The sequence below is a fragment of the Ovis canadensis genome, chromosome 11, assembly GCF_042477335.2.
Source record: "Ovis canadensis isolate MfBH-ARS-UI-01 breed Bighorn chromosome 11, ARS-UI_OviCan_v2, whole genome shotgun sequence".
Lineage (NCBI taxonomy): Eukaryota > Metazoa > Chordata > Mammalia > Artiodactyla > Bovidae > Ovis > Ovis canadensis.
Window position 1 is genome coordinate 54,958,685 of NC_091255.1, and position 18,309 is coordinate 54,976,993.

At 37.6% G+C, this 18,309-nt stretch overlaps 1 protein-coding gene across 1 annotated transcript in view; it reads left to right on the plus strand.

Moving 5' to 3' along the window:
* EFCAB3 (EF-hand calcium binding domain 3) overlaps nucleotides 1-18,309 on the plus strand; it is a 493,997-nt gene that overhangs the window by 178,264 nt on the left and 297,424 nt on the right. The window contains exons 29-32 of the mRNA XM_069541641.1: nucleotides 186-290; nucleotides 11,999-12,100; nucleotides 13,108-13,212; nucleotides 16,490-16,543. Of these exons, the coding sequence (XP_069397742.1) occupies nucleotides 186-290; nucleotides 11,999-12,100; nucleotides 13,108-13,212; nucleotides 16,490-16,543 (366 nt within the window). The remainder of the gene's footprint in view (nucleotides 1-185; nucleotides 291-11,998; nucleotides 12,101-13,107; nucleotides 13,213-16,489; nucleotides 16,544-18,309) is intronic.

The following is an 18,309-nucleotide window of genomic DNA, read 5'->3' on the forward strand; positions in this document are numbered from 1 at the left end:
TTGGAAATTAGTCTTGATAGCTCTATTAAAAGTGTTAAATGATAGTACAGATACATGAATTATATTTTCTCTCTTTTTTAATATCAGTAACACAAGCTAATTAGTAATACACAGACATGAATGTATTTTTAATATTTTGGAAATGTTATTTTTTTGTCATTTTCCACTCCTACTGCTTTCCTAAGGAGGGAAGGTTAACATGAGTACTTTGGACAACATTCTGGGGGAAATGAGGATTAAACTCATAGAAAAGGAAAAGGAAAAACTGACAGAAAACCTGCTAGCTAATGGTGAGTATTTTCGAAATAACTGTGCCTTTGGTGGGAATTTGTGTTTGTAAATATGAGTATGAGAATTTCTAAAATTAGTGATATTTAGTACCCAAAAGCTATTTTGTAGATCTTGAAATGAATTAATTTCTTATGTAAAGGTAAGTCCTATTTCTTCTTTTCTAGAAATCCTAGGGAGCAGAAAACAGTTGTCTTCAGTTTATTGTTCTGTTCAACACTCTCACAAAAAACTTAATTTTCCCTATAATTCCTGAAAATGTTCATATTTATATCTTTGGACCAATTTTCTCACCTAAATATTGAATTGGTATATTTTAATTTCTATAGAACATGTCTGTGCTGTCCCTCAGACATCATGGATTTTGTCAGTAACTGAGTTCATAATTATCATTGTGGTACTTTATGAAAGCAGCCACATGGGGCTTTTAGAAATATATTGGGGGCATGTTTGGTTGTCACAGGTGATTTTAAGATTGGGTACTATTAGTATTAAATTCCCTGAGCACTTCCCAGGTGGCACAGTGGTAAAGAATCTGTCTGCCAATGCAGGAGATGCAAGAGACATGGGTTTGATCCCTGGGTCAGGAAGATCCCCTGGAGATGGGCATGGCTGGCCACTCCAGTGTTCTTGCCTGGAAAATCCCATGGACAGAGGAGCTTGGTGGGCTGCAGTCCATAGGGTCCCAAAGAGTTGGACACAACTGAGCACACACGCATGAGTGCCAGGGATACTAAGTGCTCTACAATTAATGGGACTTTTCAACACACTGAAGAATTGTTCCACAGATAATACCAATAGCATGTCCAGTAACTGAGAAACTCTGGACCCTAATTTGACTCGTATTTCCATACTTTTTCACTATTATAGTACCATCATTATTATCTTAGTAATACAAGCTGGAATCCTGAGAGTTAACCTTCACTCAACTCTAACTCATTGTATTACAAATGAGTACCATTCATCTATAAAATGTGAGCTTCTTTTGCCAGAGACCATACCTGGATCTTCATTTTGCATTTTTATCCCTCTCTCATCTTAGTACCTTTCACATATTATAATAAATATTTAATGAAAGAATTAGAATAAATAAAAGAAGTTTCTATTCAATGTGAGAGAAAAACAAAAGAGTGCTAGTGGCTGGTACTTACAGTAGCCTATTGACAGATGCCTCAACTATTTGCTTACTATTATACTCTTCATACCAATTATTAATACCACAGTGTTGTCGTAGTTATCCCACACAGAGTTAACTGTCTTATATTCTTGTAAGAAATATTTGGTCTTACTTGCATTTAGGAGCCCATGTTCTCAGGGAAGCTTATAATCCATTGCAGTCTATTCAGTTCTCAATGACATAAATGGGAAAACAATTTTATATACAAAATATAAAGTTTCTTACTTTCTTTCAGTTTATTTTCTGTCATTTCTTCATTCTACCCTCATATCCTTCTAATGTGAGCCAGTGGGTGTCCTTTTTGAGATTATAATTTACTTTATTATGACTAACTACAATTATATTATAGTTAGTAGGGTTATCAAAGGACTTTGTGAATATCCAGATCACCCCAAAAAGAAATCTCATGGCCTTTAGCTATCACCCTACAAGCCCTATGTAATTACTAATCTATTTTCTGTCTCTGTAGATTTGCCTTACCATTTCAAATAAATGGTATAATCTGTGGGTTTTGTGACTAGCTTATTTCACTTAGTATGTACAGGTTTATCTGTATTGTAGTATGTATCAGTTAATTCATTCTTATTTTTTGCCTTTTTTTCAATATTTTTATTGTGATAAAATACACATAACATAAAATTTACTCTCTTAATCATTTTAAAGTATACAGTTCAGTGGTATTAAGTCCATTGATATTATTGTACAACCATTCAGTTCAGTTCAGTTCAGTTCAGTTCAGTCACTCAGTCATGTTCGACTCTTTGCAGCCCCATGGACTGCAGCACCCCAGGCCTCCCTGTCCATCACCAACTCCCGGAGTTTACCCAAACTAATGTCCATTGAATCTGTGATGCCATGCAACCATCTCATCCTCTGTCATCTCCTTCTCCTCCTGCCTTCAGTCTTTCCCAGCATCAGTTCAGTTCAGTTCAGTTCAGTCGCTGAGTCGTGTCCAACTCTTTGTGACCCCATGGACTGCAGCACGCCAGGCCTCCCTGTCCATCACCAACTCCCGGAGTTCACCCAAACTCATGTCCATCGAGTTGGTGATGCCATCCAACCATCTCATCCTCTGTTGTTCCCTTCTCCTCCTGCCTCCAATTCCTCCCAGCATCAGGTCTTTTTCAAATGAGTCAGCTCTTCACATCAGGTGGCCAAAGTATTGGAGTTTCAGCTTTAGCTTCAGTCCTTCCAATGAACACCCAGGGCTGATCTCCTTTAGGATGGACTGGTTGGATCTCTTTGCAGTCCAAGGGACTCTCAAGAGTCTTCTCCAACACTACAGATCAAAAGCATCAATTCTTCAGCATTCAGCTTTCTTCGCAGTCCAACTCTCACATCCATACATGACCACTGGAAAAACCATAGCCTTGACTAGACGGACCTTTGTTGGCAAAGTAATGTTTCTGCTTTTGAATATGCCATCTAGGTTGGTCATAACTTTCCTTCCAAGGAATAAGCGTCTTTTAATTTCAACCATTACCATCATCCATCTCCAGAATTCTTTTCATTTTGCAAATTGAAACTTTATATTCATTAAACAAAAGCTCCCCACTGCCCCTTATCCCCAACCCCTAGCAGCCACCATTCTATTTCTGTCCCTATGACTTTCTGTCCCTCTGATTTCATGTAAGTGGAATGACTGATTTCTTTCACATGGCATAATATCCTCAAGGTTCACCTATGTTATAGTATATGTTGGAATTTCCTGCCTTTTAAGCCTCAGTAATATTCCACTGTAGGTGCATCCCACATTCTGCTTATCCGTTCATCCACCAGTGAACACTGGGTTGCTTCCACATTCTAGTTGTTTATAATGCTGCTATGAACATGAGTATACTGCTTCATTCCTTTTTGTTGGCAAATAATATTCCATTGTGTGGATATATATTTTCTTTATCTGCTTATCAGTTGATAGGCATTTGGGTTCTTTCCACCTTTGGGGCATAATAAACATTTCCAAACATACACAAAAGTAGTAATAGAATCATACAATTATTCTTTCTCACATATTCCTGTCACCAACAAGTATGAAGATTTTGTTACACTTGTTTCTTTTTTGTTTTTATTTTTTGACTGAAATAGTTCAAAACAAGTTCCAACATCATTTTGTTCTTACATACTTCAGTATGCATCTCTTAAAAATACAGACCAATTTTTACATTACTTCAATGCCATTATGTAATTTAATTTAAATTTTTCTTACTTATCTCTAATATTTTTACAGTTGTTAATAGTTACAGTTGTAATAGTTTATAGTTTATAAACAATAGTTTATAGTTACAGTTGTTAATAGTTTAAGTCAAACACCAAAGTTTACACCCTGTATCTATTAAGACACTTGAATCTCATGGAATATAAAGCTGATCCTCCTTCCTCTTCCTCTTTTACTAAAGCTCTAATTTATTGAAGAAACTGTATCTGTTGCCAGTTATCTTGTAGAATATCCCATTTACTAAATTTGTTTTCTCATCTGTCTTGTTCCTCTAGCCCTTGTATTCCCTATAACTAGAAGTCAGCTCTAACGGTTTAATTATTTTCAATTTTAACATTTTTTTGACAAGAATACTTCATATGTAATACTGTACATTTTGCATTGATTTCTATCAGGAAATACAGATTTATTTTCTCTTTTTGAAAATAGCTATACAGTTGTCACAAAGAATTGGACCTGACTTAGTGACTGAACAACAACAAAAAACAGTTGTCACAAATTGCTTATTTAAAGTTCTATCTTCATTCCCTATAATGTGAGATGCCATCTTAACTATATAGTTAGTTTCTATATGCACTTGCCTGTTCGGGGAATTCATATTTTGTCCTATTGCTCTGATTATTCATATACTAATGCTAAATTGCTTTGAATATGACAGCTTTATCATGTTTTAATATAGGTTGGTCTAACCCTAGGCCCTCATTCCTCTCCCCTAGACACATAAGTATATGTGGGCTTCCCCCAGGTCTGGCTGTTCTTTTTGGGGATGTCTTTCTGTGTGACTTTTATTAGTAGGATATTTGTCTTTTTTTTTAATCTTCCATTTTTTATGTAATATATTCCCAAGTAAGAAGATTATTGATTTTTTAGGGTTTGGAAATCACTTTTGTGGTCAGAGTACTTATTGCATGTACTTGCTTATTATCGTGCCTAGTCAAAAAACCCCAACATGAAGAAACACAAAGGTATATGGTGCACCATTATTTCTTATTTTCTTTGGTACAGAAATACCAGCTATCCTTTCAAATTTAGATTGAACATAAAAATCTTCCACATTTAATATAGACTGGCATTATTCTGAGTCAAGATTAGATCATGTGATGATGATGCTGTGCCCAATTTGTTGTAGTTTGGGCCTCCATGGATATAAATGATGCCATACATGCCTCAGTAGGTGTGCACAGTAAGAGTGCCCCATGAACATTGTGAGCAATTCAAAAAGAGAAAGTGCCTCTTCCTGGCACCTGCCTAGCTTCCTGTTTTTCGTGAAACTTTGGACTAGTAATTCCTTACTCTCTTCCAGCTCTTCGTTGCTTTCAAAATGATGCTTGTTATATTTTATTCAAGATTTTCATTGTAAGATGGGTCTGAATAACATAGTCATCCAAATGAATGGAAACAACTTGCTGGTCAGTTTTAGTTAGGAGTTAAGGTATCTAATCTGGGAGTTCAGAAAAGAAAAATAAACTTTACTCATTTTCATTTATTTTACCATTTGCTGTAAATAATTAAGAACTTGATTAACCATTTTGAATATATCAATTTTAATTCAAATACCCTTATTGACCCCCTTGGTATATATATGAACAGACCTTATTAAATCTTGGCCTTCTTGATAAGGTGAATGAAGAAGTTGTTGTTCAGTTGTTAAATCATCCAACTCTTGTGACCCCATGAACTGTAGCACACCACACTTCCCTATCCTTCACCATCCCCCAAAGCTTGCTCAAATTCATGTCCACTGAGTCAGTGATGCCATCTAACCACCTTGTCTTCTGTTATCCCCTTCTCTTCCTGCCTTCAGTCTTTCCCAGAATCAGGTCTTTTCTAATGAGTTGACTCTTTGCATCAGGTGAAGTGAAGTGAAGTGAAGTGAAGTCATTCAGTCGTGTCCGACTCTTTGCGACCCCATGGACTGTAGCCTATCAGGCTCCTCCGTCCATGGGATTTTCCAGGCAAGAGTGCTGGAGTGGACATCAGGTAGCCAAAGTATTGGAGCTTCCGCTTCAGCTCAGTCCTTCCAATGACTATTCAGGGTTGATCTCCTTTAGGATTGACTGGTTTGATCTCCTTGCTGTCCAAGGGACTCTCAAGAGTCTTCTCCAGCACTACAATTCAAAAGCGTCAATTCTTCTACACTTAGCCTTCTTTATGGTCCAGCTCTCACATTTGTACATGACTAGTGGAAAAACCATAGCTTTGACTATACAAAGCTGTAATCATAACGCACAGTAAGTAACATCAATGGCCACATTGTAGAACCAATAAGTTTTTTGTACATGCTTTTCTTTTTCACAAGATAAGATTATTGATGTCAGTAAGGTGGGTACTCTTTTGCAAAACACGGGGATGAACTATACAGAAAAAGAAATTAGTAATATGACACACAATCTACCAGGTAATGGTAAGTATTTAAGACATGTTTGAATTGTTCAGGGTGTCTGGAGAATATGGGCTTCCATAAAAGTAATCTCTGAAAACTCTTACTTGACATTGAGACAGAAGACAGTAAAGATGACTCAAGACAGAAAGTAAACATGTTGATGTTGGACAAAAAGCAACAAAATTCTGTAAAGCAATTATACTTTAATTAAAAAAATAAACCTTTTTTTAAAAAAAGAAAGTAAACGTGTTTTGTCCCTTGATATTTTCAGCAATTCTGATTCAGTTGAGAATATGGCCAGTGCCACTATTAGACTTGGGTAGAACTAGAGAAAGACAGCACTGTGGGGGAATGGAATGGTATACATTCCCTTTAAAACAGGAATTGTTTTTTAATAGAAAAGACAGCTTAGCCAAATGTGGGAAATTGATTCCTGTCAATATATGGCAAAACCACTACAATACTGTAAAGTAATTAGCTTCCAATTAAAATAAATAAATTTATATTAAAAAAATAAAAAAGAAGTTAGACCATGCCAAAAAAATAAAAATAGTTGAAAAAAAAAAAGAGTTCTATCACCACCATTATTTCCAGGGACTTTAGGACAGAAGAATAAGGGAGGCGTGTTAAGTGTGGGACTTATTTCCTACACCACATGAGAAGGGCAGAGTCTTCCAGATGCCCCAAGGGAAAGGACCATGAAGAATTCAAGCTGTCATGCAAGGAATGCAAGAATGCTCAGCCACTCATGCTTTTGCTTACATCCTTATATTCCTGAACCAGATTCTGTGGTCCAAGGACTATGTTCCCAGACTTCTAATCTCCCTCAGTGGGCTGTAGACAAACTCTAAAGAGCAGTAAATTTCACATTGCTGCTAAGTTGCTTCAGTCATGTCCAACTCTGTGCGACCCCATAGACGGCAACCCACCAGGCTCCCCCATCCCTGGGATTCTCCAGGCAAGAACACCGGAGTGGGTTGCCATTTCCTTCTCCAGTGCATGATAATGAAAAATGAAAGTGAAGTCACTCAGTCGTGTCCGACTCTTGGTGACCCCATGGACTGCACCCTACCAGGCTCCTCTGTCCATGGGATTTTTCAGGCAAGAGTACTCGAGTGGGGTGTCACTGCCTTCTCCAAAACTTCATATTAGAGCTAAATTAATTCATAAACTAAATAAACAAAAATTAAAGATATAAACCTGAGATCACTCCAGTGAGGCTAAGTGTTTGAAACATTTCCTGACTATTTTATAACCTTAATTGAATTAATACTTGCTTATCTTATTAAGATGCATTTAATTGCATCATTGTGTAGGACAGAACTGTTCCCTAAGATATTTTTTTGTTTCATTCTATCATTTTTATCACGTTCAATCTACCAGAAAAAATATGCAGGTGATCTTCATTGTCTTGTTTTCTTTGCGTGGGATGATGTATCCATTAGGAAAAGTGGGACTAGATGTGGAGCTATCAATTATCATAATAGAAAAATATTTTTTTAGCTTAAGAGACCTATCTGAGATTATAATGGTACTTTTTAAAATATTGCTGTAATAAAATGAACCAGAATTATGAAAGAAAAATATATAGCTATTATTTGAGACTGTCATCTAGTCTTGCCATTGATTGCTGTTCCTTGTTTTGAAATAATAATTCAAGATCAACCAAGACAATGAAAGGGGCTTCCCTGGTGGTTCAGACAGTAAAGAATCTGCCTGCAATGTGGGAGACCTGGCTTCATTCTCTGGATTGGGAAGATTCCTTGGAGTAGGAAATGGCAACCCACTGCAGTATTCTTGCCTGGAAAATTCCATGGACATAAGAGCCTGGTGATGCTTTCTAAGGCCCACTTGACTTCACTTTTCAAGATGTCTGGCTCTAGATTAGTGATCACATCATCATGATTATCTGGGTCGTGAAGATCTTTTTTGTACAGTTCTTCTGTGTATTCTTGCCACCTCTTCTTAATATCTTCTGCTTCTGTTAGGTCCATACCATTTCTGTCCTTTATCGAGCCCATCTTTGCATGAAATGTTCCCTTGGTATCTCTAATTTTCTTGAAGAGATCTCTAGTCTTTCCCATTCCATTGTTTTCCTCTATTTCTTTGCATTGATTGCTGAAGAAGGCTTTCTTATCTCTTCTTGCTATTCTTTGGAACTCTGCATTCAGATGCTTATGTCTTTCCTTTTCTCCTTTGCTTTTCGCCTCTCTTCTTTTCACAGCTATTTGTAAGACCTCCCCAGACAGCCATTTTGCTTTTTGCATTTCATTTCAATGGGGATGTTCTTGATACCTGTCTCCTGTACAATGTCACGAACCTCATTCCATAGTTCATCAGGCACTCTATCTATCAGATCTAGGCCCTTAAATCTATTTCTCACTTCCACTGTATAATCATAAGGAATTTGATTTAGGTCATACCTGAGTGGTCTAGTGGTTTTCCCTACTTTCTTCAATTTAAGTCTGAATTTGGCAATAAGGAGTTCATGGTCTGAGCCACAGTCAGCTCCCGGTCTTGTTTTTGTTGACTGTATAGCGCTTCTCCATCTTTGGCTGCAAAGAATATAATCAATCTGATTTTGGTGTTGACCATCTGGTGATATCCATGTGTAGAGGGTGTTTGCTATGAGCAGTGCATTTTCTTGGCAAAACTCTTATTAGTCTTTGCCCTGCTTCATTCCTCATTCCAAGGCCAAATTTGCCTGTTACTCTAGATGTTTCTTGACTTCATACTTTTGCATTCCAGTCCGCTGTAATGAAAAGGACATCTCTTTTGGGTGTTAGTTCTAAAAGGTCTTGTAGGTCTTCATAAAACTGTTCAACTTCAGCTTCTTCAGCGTTACTGGTTGGGGCATAGACTTGGATAACTGTGATATTGAATGGTTTGCCTTGGAGACGAACAGAGATCATTCTGTCGTTTTTGAGATTGAATCCAAGTACTGCATTTCGGACTCTTTTGTTGACCATGATGGCTACTCCATTTCTTCTGAGGGATTCCTGCCCTCAGTAGTAGATATAATGGTCATCTGAGTTAAATTCACCCATTCCAGTCCATTTTAGTTTGCTGATTCCTAGAATGTCGACGTTCACCCTTGCCATCTTTCCAATTTGCCTTGATTCATGGACCTGACATTCCAGGTTCCTATGCAATATTGCTCTTTACAGCATCGGATCTTGTTTCTATCACCAGTCACATCCACAACTAGGTATTGTTTTTGCTTTGGCTCCATCCCTTCATTCTTTAAAACTCAACAGTGGCCACAGGACTGGAAAAGGTCAGTTTTCATTCCAATTCCAAAGAAAGGAAATGCAAAAGAATGCTCAAACTACCGCACAATTGCACTCATCTCACATGCTAGTAAAGTAATGCTCAAAATTCTCCAAGCCAGGCTTCAGCAACCTGTAAACCGTGAACTTCCTGAAGTTCAAGCTGGTTTTAGAAAAGGCAGAGGGACCAGAGATCAAGTTGCCAACATCTGCTGGATCATGGAAAAAGCAAGAGAGTTCCAGAAAAACATCTATTTCTGCTTTATTGACTATGGCAAAGCCTTTGACTGTGTGGATCACAATCAACTGTGGAAAATTCTGAAAGAGATGGGAATACCAGACCACCTAACCTGCCTCTTGAGAAATCTGTATGCAGGTCAGGAAGCAACAGTTAGAACTGGACATGGAACAACAGACTGGTTCCAAATAGGGAAAGGAGTACGTCAAGGCTGTATACTGTCACTCTGCTTATTTAACTTCTATGCAGAGTACATCATGAGAAACGCTGGACTGGAAGAAACACAAGCTGGAATCAAGATTGCCAGGAGAAATATCAATAACCTCAGATATGCAGATGACAACCACCCTTATGGCAGAAAGTGAAGAGAAGCTAAAAAGCCTCTTGATGAAAGTGAAAGTGGAAAGTAAAAAAGTTGGCTTAAAGCTCAACATTCAGAAAACTAAGATCATGGCAACCAGTCCCATCACTTCATGGGAAATAGATGGGGAAACAGTGGAAACAGTGTCACACTTTATTTTGGGGGGCTCCAAAATCACTGCAGATGGTGATTGCAGCCATAAAATTAAAAGATGCTTACTCCTTGGAAGAAAAGTTATGACCAACCTAGATAGTATATTCAAAAGCAGAGACATTACTTTGCTGACTAAGGTCCATCTAGTCAAGGCTATGTTTTTTCCTGTGGTCATGTATGGTAGTGAGAGTTGGACTGTGAAGAAGGCTGAGTGCCAAAGAATTGATGCTTTTGAACTGTGGTGTTGGAGAAGACTCTTGAGAGTCCCTTGGACTGCAAGGAGATCCAACCAGTCCATTCTGAAGGAGATCAACCCTGGGATTTCTTTGGAAGGAATGATGCTAAAGCTGAAACTCCAGTACTTTGGCCACCTCATGCAAAGAGTTGACTCATTGGAAAAGACTCTGATGCTGGGAGGGATTGGGGCAGGAGGAGAAGGGGACGACTGGGGATGAGATGGCTGGATGGCATCATGGACTCAATGGACGTGAGTCTGAGTGAACTCTGGGAGATGGTAATGAACAGGGAGGCCTGGCGTGCTGCGATTCATGGGGTCGCAAAGAGTCGGACACGACTGAGCGACTGAACTGAACTGAAGAGCCTGGTAAACTGCAGTCCATAGGGTCGCAAGAGTTGGACATGACCAAGCTACTAAACCGCCAATGAAAAGGGAGATTCCCAGGTGATGCTATGACCAACCTAGATAGCATATTAAAAGGTGGAAATTACTTTGCCAACAAAGGTATGTCTAGTCAAAGCTATGGTTTTTCCAGTAGTCATGTATGGATGTGAGAGTTAGACTATAAAGTAAGCTGAGCACTGAAGAATTGATGCTTTTAACTGTGGTGTTGGAGAAGACTCTTGAGAGTACTTTGGACTGCAAGGAGATCAAACCAGTCAGTCTAAAAAAATCAGTCCTGAATATTCATTGGAAGGACTGATGCTGAAGTTGAAGCTCCAATACTTTGGCCACCTGATGCAAAGAACTGACTCATTGGAAAAGACCCTGATTCTGGGAAAGACTGAAAGCGGGAGGAGAAGGGGACAATAGAGGATGAGATGATTGGATGGCATCACCAACTCGATGGACGTGTGTTGAGCAAGCTCCAGGAGTTGGTGATGGACAGGGAAACCTGGCAGGGTGCAGTCTATGAGTCGGACACAACTGAGTGACTGAACTGACTAACTGACAGCCTTCTTTATGTAAATATTTATTTACAACATTGTTACAGTAAAGTAGTTGCTCAGTCATGTCCGACTCTTTGCAACCCCATGGACTGTAGCCTACCAGGCTCCTCTGTCCATTGGATTTCCCAGGCAAGAGTACTGGAGTGGGTTGCCATTTCTTTCTTCAGGGGCTCTTCCTGACCCAGAGATCGAACCTGGGTCTCCAGCATTGCAAGCAGACGCTTTACCATCTGAATCACCAGGGAATATGTACTAAATGCCACTAATTGTTCACTTCAAAATGGTTAATTTTATGTTATGTGAATTTCACCTCAAAAAAATTGTAGTGAGAATCTGCTTATACCTTTAAAGTTACCTCACTCATAATTTTTACTTTATTATATTAATTAATTAGCTAGTTAATTAATTAGATACCTGGCATCAAAGCTCATTCCTATTCCTTATGATGTATGTTATAATTTAATCTTATAGTCTGTCCTTTCATGGGCTATTTATAGTATAGTCTTCAACCCAAGTTAAAGTTTAAAAGAAGATAATTTTAATTATGATTTTTTCTATTGATTACTTGATGCTTTTACATAATAATCACATAAGTACATTTCGTGTTTTCAAAACTGTATGTAATAATGGTAAAGCATAAATAGTCAGATGACAATTCCCGTGCAAAATATTTTTAATATTTTAAACTCATTTTTTTCATGTATTACTCCTAAATGTTTTCCTAAGAAGGAAAGTTTAAGGCCAATAACCTAGACACCATGCTTGAACACCCGGGAATCAAGCTCACAGAAGAGGAACATGAAGATGTGAAAGAATACCTGCCACTTAGTGAGTATTGTAAACACTACTGTACCATAGGGGAGAGTTTATGCACCTCTATATGAGATTTTCTGTAATAGTTTTACATAGTATTAAAACAGCATTTGATCTCTGGTTCCTCTGCCTTTTCTAAACCCAGTTCATACATCTGTACATTGCTAGATGGAAGCAATGCACAGGGCAAGGTATGTGGAATGGGGCACAGAGCTTCTATGTCCTCTCTGCCCTCCGGGTACTTCCATGTGTTTACCAACTTGGAAGCTCTCCAAACTCCCTCAGCTGATTTTTATGGAGGCTTCATTATGTAGGCATTATGGATGAAGTCCTTGGCCATTGGTGATTAACTCAACCTCCAGTGCCCCTTTTCTTCCCAGAGTTTCAAGAATAGGACTGAAAGTTCCAATCAAGTGGTTTGTTCTTCTAGCAACTAGCCCCGTATATTGTGGTTATCATCCAAGGGCTTTCCAAAAGCACCTCATTAGCATACCATAAACTCAGGTGTGGTTGGAAGGGGCTTTTTAAGAATAATGGAAGACATTCTTTTCACCTTTAGTGATCTGAAGCTATGTTAGGAACTGAGGACAAAAGACCAAATATTATAACAAGGGATGTTCCCATCACTTTTATCACTGAGGAAATTACAAAGGTTTTAGGAGCTGGTTGGTACAGAGGTGAAGACAAAACATATACTTCTTGTATCATAAATCATAATGTCACATCTTTTAGTTCAGGAAATAAGAACAACACTTTCCTATTGGCAGAAGTATGTGACATTTTCTCTACTTCTGTAAATGGTCTAGAAGTTATGCCATAATCTTTAAAAGCAAATTATATAGACTATTCCCCAAAAAAGGCTCAAGGGAAAAAAATTCTAATTCCACCTTCATTACTGACAGTTTTTATACAACTAAATGTACTTCATTGTGTGTCAATATCTATAATATACAGTAATTCATTGCTTTTTGTCACATTCCAAGTTTATTAAATTTTGCTTATTTTCCTCTCTTTTTCCCAAGGAGGGATCGTTGATGTCAGTAAACTGGACACTGTTTTGCAAAACATGGGAATGAAGCTTATAGGAACAGAAAGTAAAGACTTACTAGAGAATCTGCCTGTTGATGGTGAGTGCTTACATTTTTTGCACTGTTGAAAATAACCTGAGATGTGAGTATCTGTAAAATCACTTCTGGAAAAAAACTTACTTGCCATTAAGAAGACATTTAAAAAAGCTTAGAAATGAATTTTAAAAAGAAAATAAGAAAATATTTTTTCTCATCATTTTATTAACATAAGCCAACAACTCCTTTAATTTTGGTTCTAAAGGAATCATGAAAATGAAGACAGAACTGTTATTAGGAGTATAAAAAGTGAGGCAAGAGAAAAGCAGTTGAGGGAAAAGTTGCATGAAAAACAGTCTGGAAATAGGTTAATGCAAAAATATAGAAAAGAGTAGGTCAGAGGTGAGAGAGTACTGACATGTGGGACATGTCCCATAACTGTATGGTAATGCTTACTCCCTTTCTCAGAGTCATGGACTATCAGACATTCTGGTCATTAAGTATTGAAATGCTTTCTTATTTCGCTATTGCCATAAAATCCACATTCCTACACCAGACTCCGTGATCCAAGGACTGTATTCTTAGGCTTACCCCTTTTATGATCTAGAAATAAACTGTTAAATACAGTTAAAACTGAATTAGGGCTGAAGTGCCTTGGATCAATGAAAATATTATGCTAAGTAAAAGGAGTCAATCATAAGACATTGCATATTGTGCGATTCATCTATCTGAGATGTCTATTATTGGCAAACCTATAGAGACAGAGAATAGACAATATTTCCTGGTACTGGGGATGGTAGAGAAGGATGGACTAGGCTTAATGAATATTAGGTTTAGGGTAACAAAAATGTTTTAGTGTTAGATTGTGGTGATGATTGCTCAGGTCTCTGCAGCTATACATTTTTAAATTGACCATAATATGTGAAAGATATTCACACCTGTTCAATAAATCTGGTAAAAAATTAATAATGGCCTACTTGAGTTTTTAAATAGAGGAGAAAAAAATTCCTCTCAGTCTAGATTTAGTATCACTGTGGAGAATTCATACTTCCTTCTGACCACTTTCTGTTATTCACAGGTGATCAGTAAAAACTGTTAAACTATTGGGAATATTTTAAAATTATGTTATTATCTCTGATGTTATTATTGAGTTTCTCAATAACATGAGCTTAAAGCTCAACATTCAGAAAACTAAGATCATGACATCCGGTCCCATCACTACATGGTAAATAGATGGGGAAACAGTGGCTGACTTTATTTTTCTGGGCTCCAAAATCAAAGCAGATGGTGATTGCAGCCATGTAATTGAAAGACGCTTATTCCTTGGAAGGAAAGCTATGACCAACCTAGACTGCATATTAAAAATCAGAGACATTACTTTGCCAACAAAGGTCCGTCTAGTCAAGGCTATGGTTTTTCCAGTAGTCATGTATGGATGTGAGATTTGGACTATAAAGAAAGCTGAGCACTGAAGAATTGATGGTTTTGAACTGTGGTGTTGGAGAAGACTCTTGAGAGTCCCTTGGACTGCAAGGAGATCCAACTAGTCCATCCTAAAGATCAGTCCTGGGTGTTCATTGGAAGGACTGAAGCTGAAACTCCAATACTTTGGCCACCTCATGTGAAGAATCGACTCATTAGAAAAGACCCTGATGCTGGAAAAGATTGAATGCAGGAGGAGAAGGGGACGATAGAGAATGGTTGGATGGCATCACCAACGCAATGGACATGAGTTTGAATAGGCTCCAGGAGTTGGTGATGAACAGGGAAGCCTGGCATGCTGCAGTCCGTGGGGTTGCAAAGAGTTGGGCACAACTGAGTGACTAAACTGAACTGATATGGATATATTTCATTCTGCCCTTGCATGTTCTCAAATTGTTACCTTCTGAGCCACCAGGGAAGCCCCTGATTCTTCATAGGCATGAATATTTCGTTATTTGAAATCATTAGGTAGGCCATATACCTCTCAAATGTCTATATTCTCATATTTTTAAAGGAAAAAAAGTTGATGTCAATGACTTTCCAAATCTTCTTGGGAATTGAGCTGACTGATAAGGAGTGCTCAGAGCTGAAGAAAATCCTATCAATTGATGGTGACTTTTTAAGAAGTTATAAAACTTGCCTATGAAATTTCCTCTAGAAATGTCTTAACTTTAATAGAAAAGAATTCTAAGCTGTGTAGAAACCATATAACTGTCAATTAAATTTGCTTTTTAAATCATTAAAACTTTTGGCTATGAGTAAAGCAATTAATATTGTGTGTGTGTGTGTGTGCTTGGTCATGTTCGACTCTGTGACCCCATGACTGTAACCCACCAGGCTCCTCTGTCCATGGAATTTTCCAGGCAAAAATACTGGAGCCAGTTGCCATGTCCTACTGCAGAGGTTCTTTCCAACCCAGGGATCAAACCCACATCTCTTGCATCTCCTGCATTGGCAGGCAGATTCTTTACCACCTGCACAACCTTTACCACTGGAAGCCCTGACTTAATATTACTTATACTTAATTATAAAACCTAGTTATAAGCAAGGAAAGAAAGGAAAATGAGGAGAGTGAAAAACTAGTAGAAGGAAGAGAAAGAAGTCAGAGAAAAAAAATGGTGGTCTAGTGGTTAAGAATCCTTCTTACAATGCAGTGGATACAAGTTTGATTCCTGGTCAGGAAACTAAGATTCTCACATGCCATGGAACAACTGAGTCAGCGTGCCACAACCAGGAAGTCCATGCACCTCAACAAGGATCCCACATGTTGGCGACTAAGATCTGATACAACCAAATAAATAAGTAAATATTAAAAAAATGGGAAACAACAATATAGCAGAGTGGTTGAGAACAAAATACCCTGTGTCTGAATGCCTAGATTCAGATCCTAGCTCCGCTACTTATTTTCTGTGTTATCTTAGACAAGTTTCTTCTAAACCTCAGTGTGTCAATTTCCTCATTTATAAAAAGAGGATAAAAATGATAAAGCACTTTGAAATGTGCTTAGTATAAGGTAAAATTTCAATAAAAGTTATCTATTGTGCTGTTATTGTAGTTGTGATTATGATGGTGGTGGTGATACTGGTGGTGGTGGTAGCAATGATGGCTATAATGGTGGCAATGATGATGATGCCTCGGCATAGCCCAAACTCACAATTGCTTTGGGTAACAAAGATCACTGGGACATGTCACCTTTTTAAAAGTTGTTATTTCTACCTTTATTGTTAAAATTTCTAGTTAAAATAACATTTTAAGGAAAATTATGAAAAATATATTTATAGAATCATGAAATACAAAATACTCTTTTATGAATGACCATACAATTTTCATTCTGACATGAATTTGCCTTTTCTTATAGCTATTGGACAGGTGTTTCAAAATAGGGTTTTGGATGAAGTAAAGTCTCTCAAAGGTAAGAATATACCTATTAAATTCTTGAGTCTATAACGTTATACTGTGAATATTATTGATTCATTACTTATGCATCCCTAAATATCTTTATTTTATCAGATAATATTCTTTATTATATTTTTGCATCTAGCTTTGCATTTACCAAAGCAGGTGAAAAATAATTTCAAATTTACTTATATATAGCAAGTTAGTTATTTTAGAAATTTGCCACAAATAACCTGAGCGTTTATGTGACAAAAATAACCTGTTTTTTTTTTCCCAGCTGATTTGTTTATTTATTTATTTATTTTTATTTTTAGTTTTTTATTTTTTACATTTTAAAATCTTTAATTCTTACATGCATTCCCAAACATGAACCCCCCTCCCACCTCCCTCCCCATAACATCTTTCTGGGTCATCCCCATGAACCAGCCCCAAGCATGCTGCATCCTGCGTCAGACATAGACTGGCGATTCAATTCACATGATAGTATACATGTTAGAATGTCATTCTCCCAAATCATCCCACCCTCTCCCTCTCCCTCTGAGTCCAAAAGTCCGTTATACACATCTGTGTCTCTTTCCCTGTCTTGCATACAGGGTCGTCATTGCCATCTTCCTAAATTCCATATATATGTGTTAGTATACTGTATTGGTGTTTTTCTTTCTGGCTTACTTCACTCTGTATAATCGGCTCCAGGTTCATCCATCTCATCAGAACTGATTCAAATGAATTCTTTTTTACAGCTGAGTAATACTCCATTGTGTATATGTACCACAGCTTTCTTATCCATTCATCTGCTGATGGACATCTAGGTTGTTTCCATGTCCTGGCTATTATAAACAGTGCTGCGATGAACATTGGGGTACATGTGTCTCTTTCAATTCTGGTTTCCTCGGTGTGTATGCCCAGAAGTGGGATTGCTGGGTCATAAGGTAGTTCTATTTGCAATTTTTTAAGGAATCTCCACACTGTTCTCCATAGTGGCTGTACTAGTTTGCATTCCCACCAACAGTGTAGGAGGGTTCCCTTTTCTCCACACCTTCTCCAGCATTTATTGCTTGCAGATTTTTGGATCGCAGCCATTCTGACTGGTGTGAAGTGGTACCTCATTGTGGTTTTGATTTGCATTTCTCTAATAATGAGTGATGTTGAGCATCTTTTCATGTGTTTGTTAGCCATCCGTATGTCTTCTTTGGAGAAATGTCTATTTAGTTCTTTGGCCCATTTTTTGATAGGGTCGTTTATTTTTCTGGAGTTGAGCTGCAGAAGTTGCTTGTATATTTTTGAGATTAGTTGTTTGTCAGTTGCTTCATTAGCTATTATTTTCTCCCATTCAGAAGGCTGTCTTTTCACCTTGCTTATATTTTCCTTTGTTGTGCAGAAGCTTTTAATTTTAATTAGATCCCATTTGTTTATTTTTGCTTTTATTTCCAGTATTCTGGGAGGTGGATCATAGAGGATCCTGCTGTGATTTATGTCTGCGAGTGTTTTGCCTATGTTCTCCTCTAGGAGTTTTATAGTTTCTGATCTTACATTTAGATCTTTAATCCATTTTGAGTTTATTTTTGTGTGCGGTGTTAGAAAGTGATCTAGTTTCATTCTTTTACAAGTGGTTGACCAGTTTTCCCAGCACCACTTGTTAAAGAGATTGTCTTTACTCCATTGTATATTCTTGCCTCCTTTGTCAAAGATAAGGTGTCCATATGTGTGTGGATTTATCTCTGGGCTTTCTATTTTGTTCCATTGATCTATATGTCTGTCTTTGTGCCAGTACCATACTGTCTT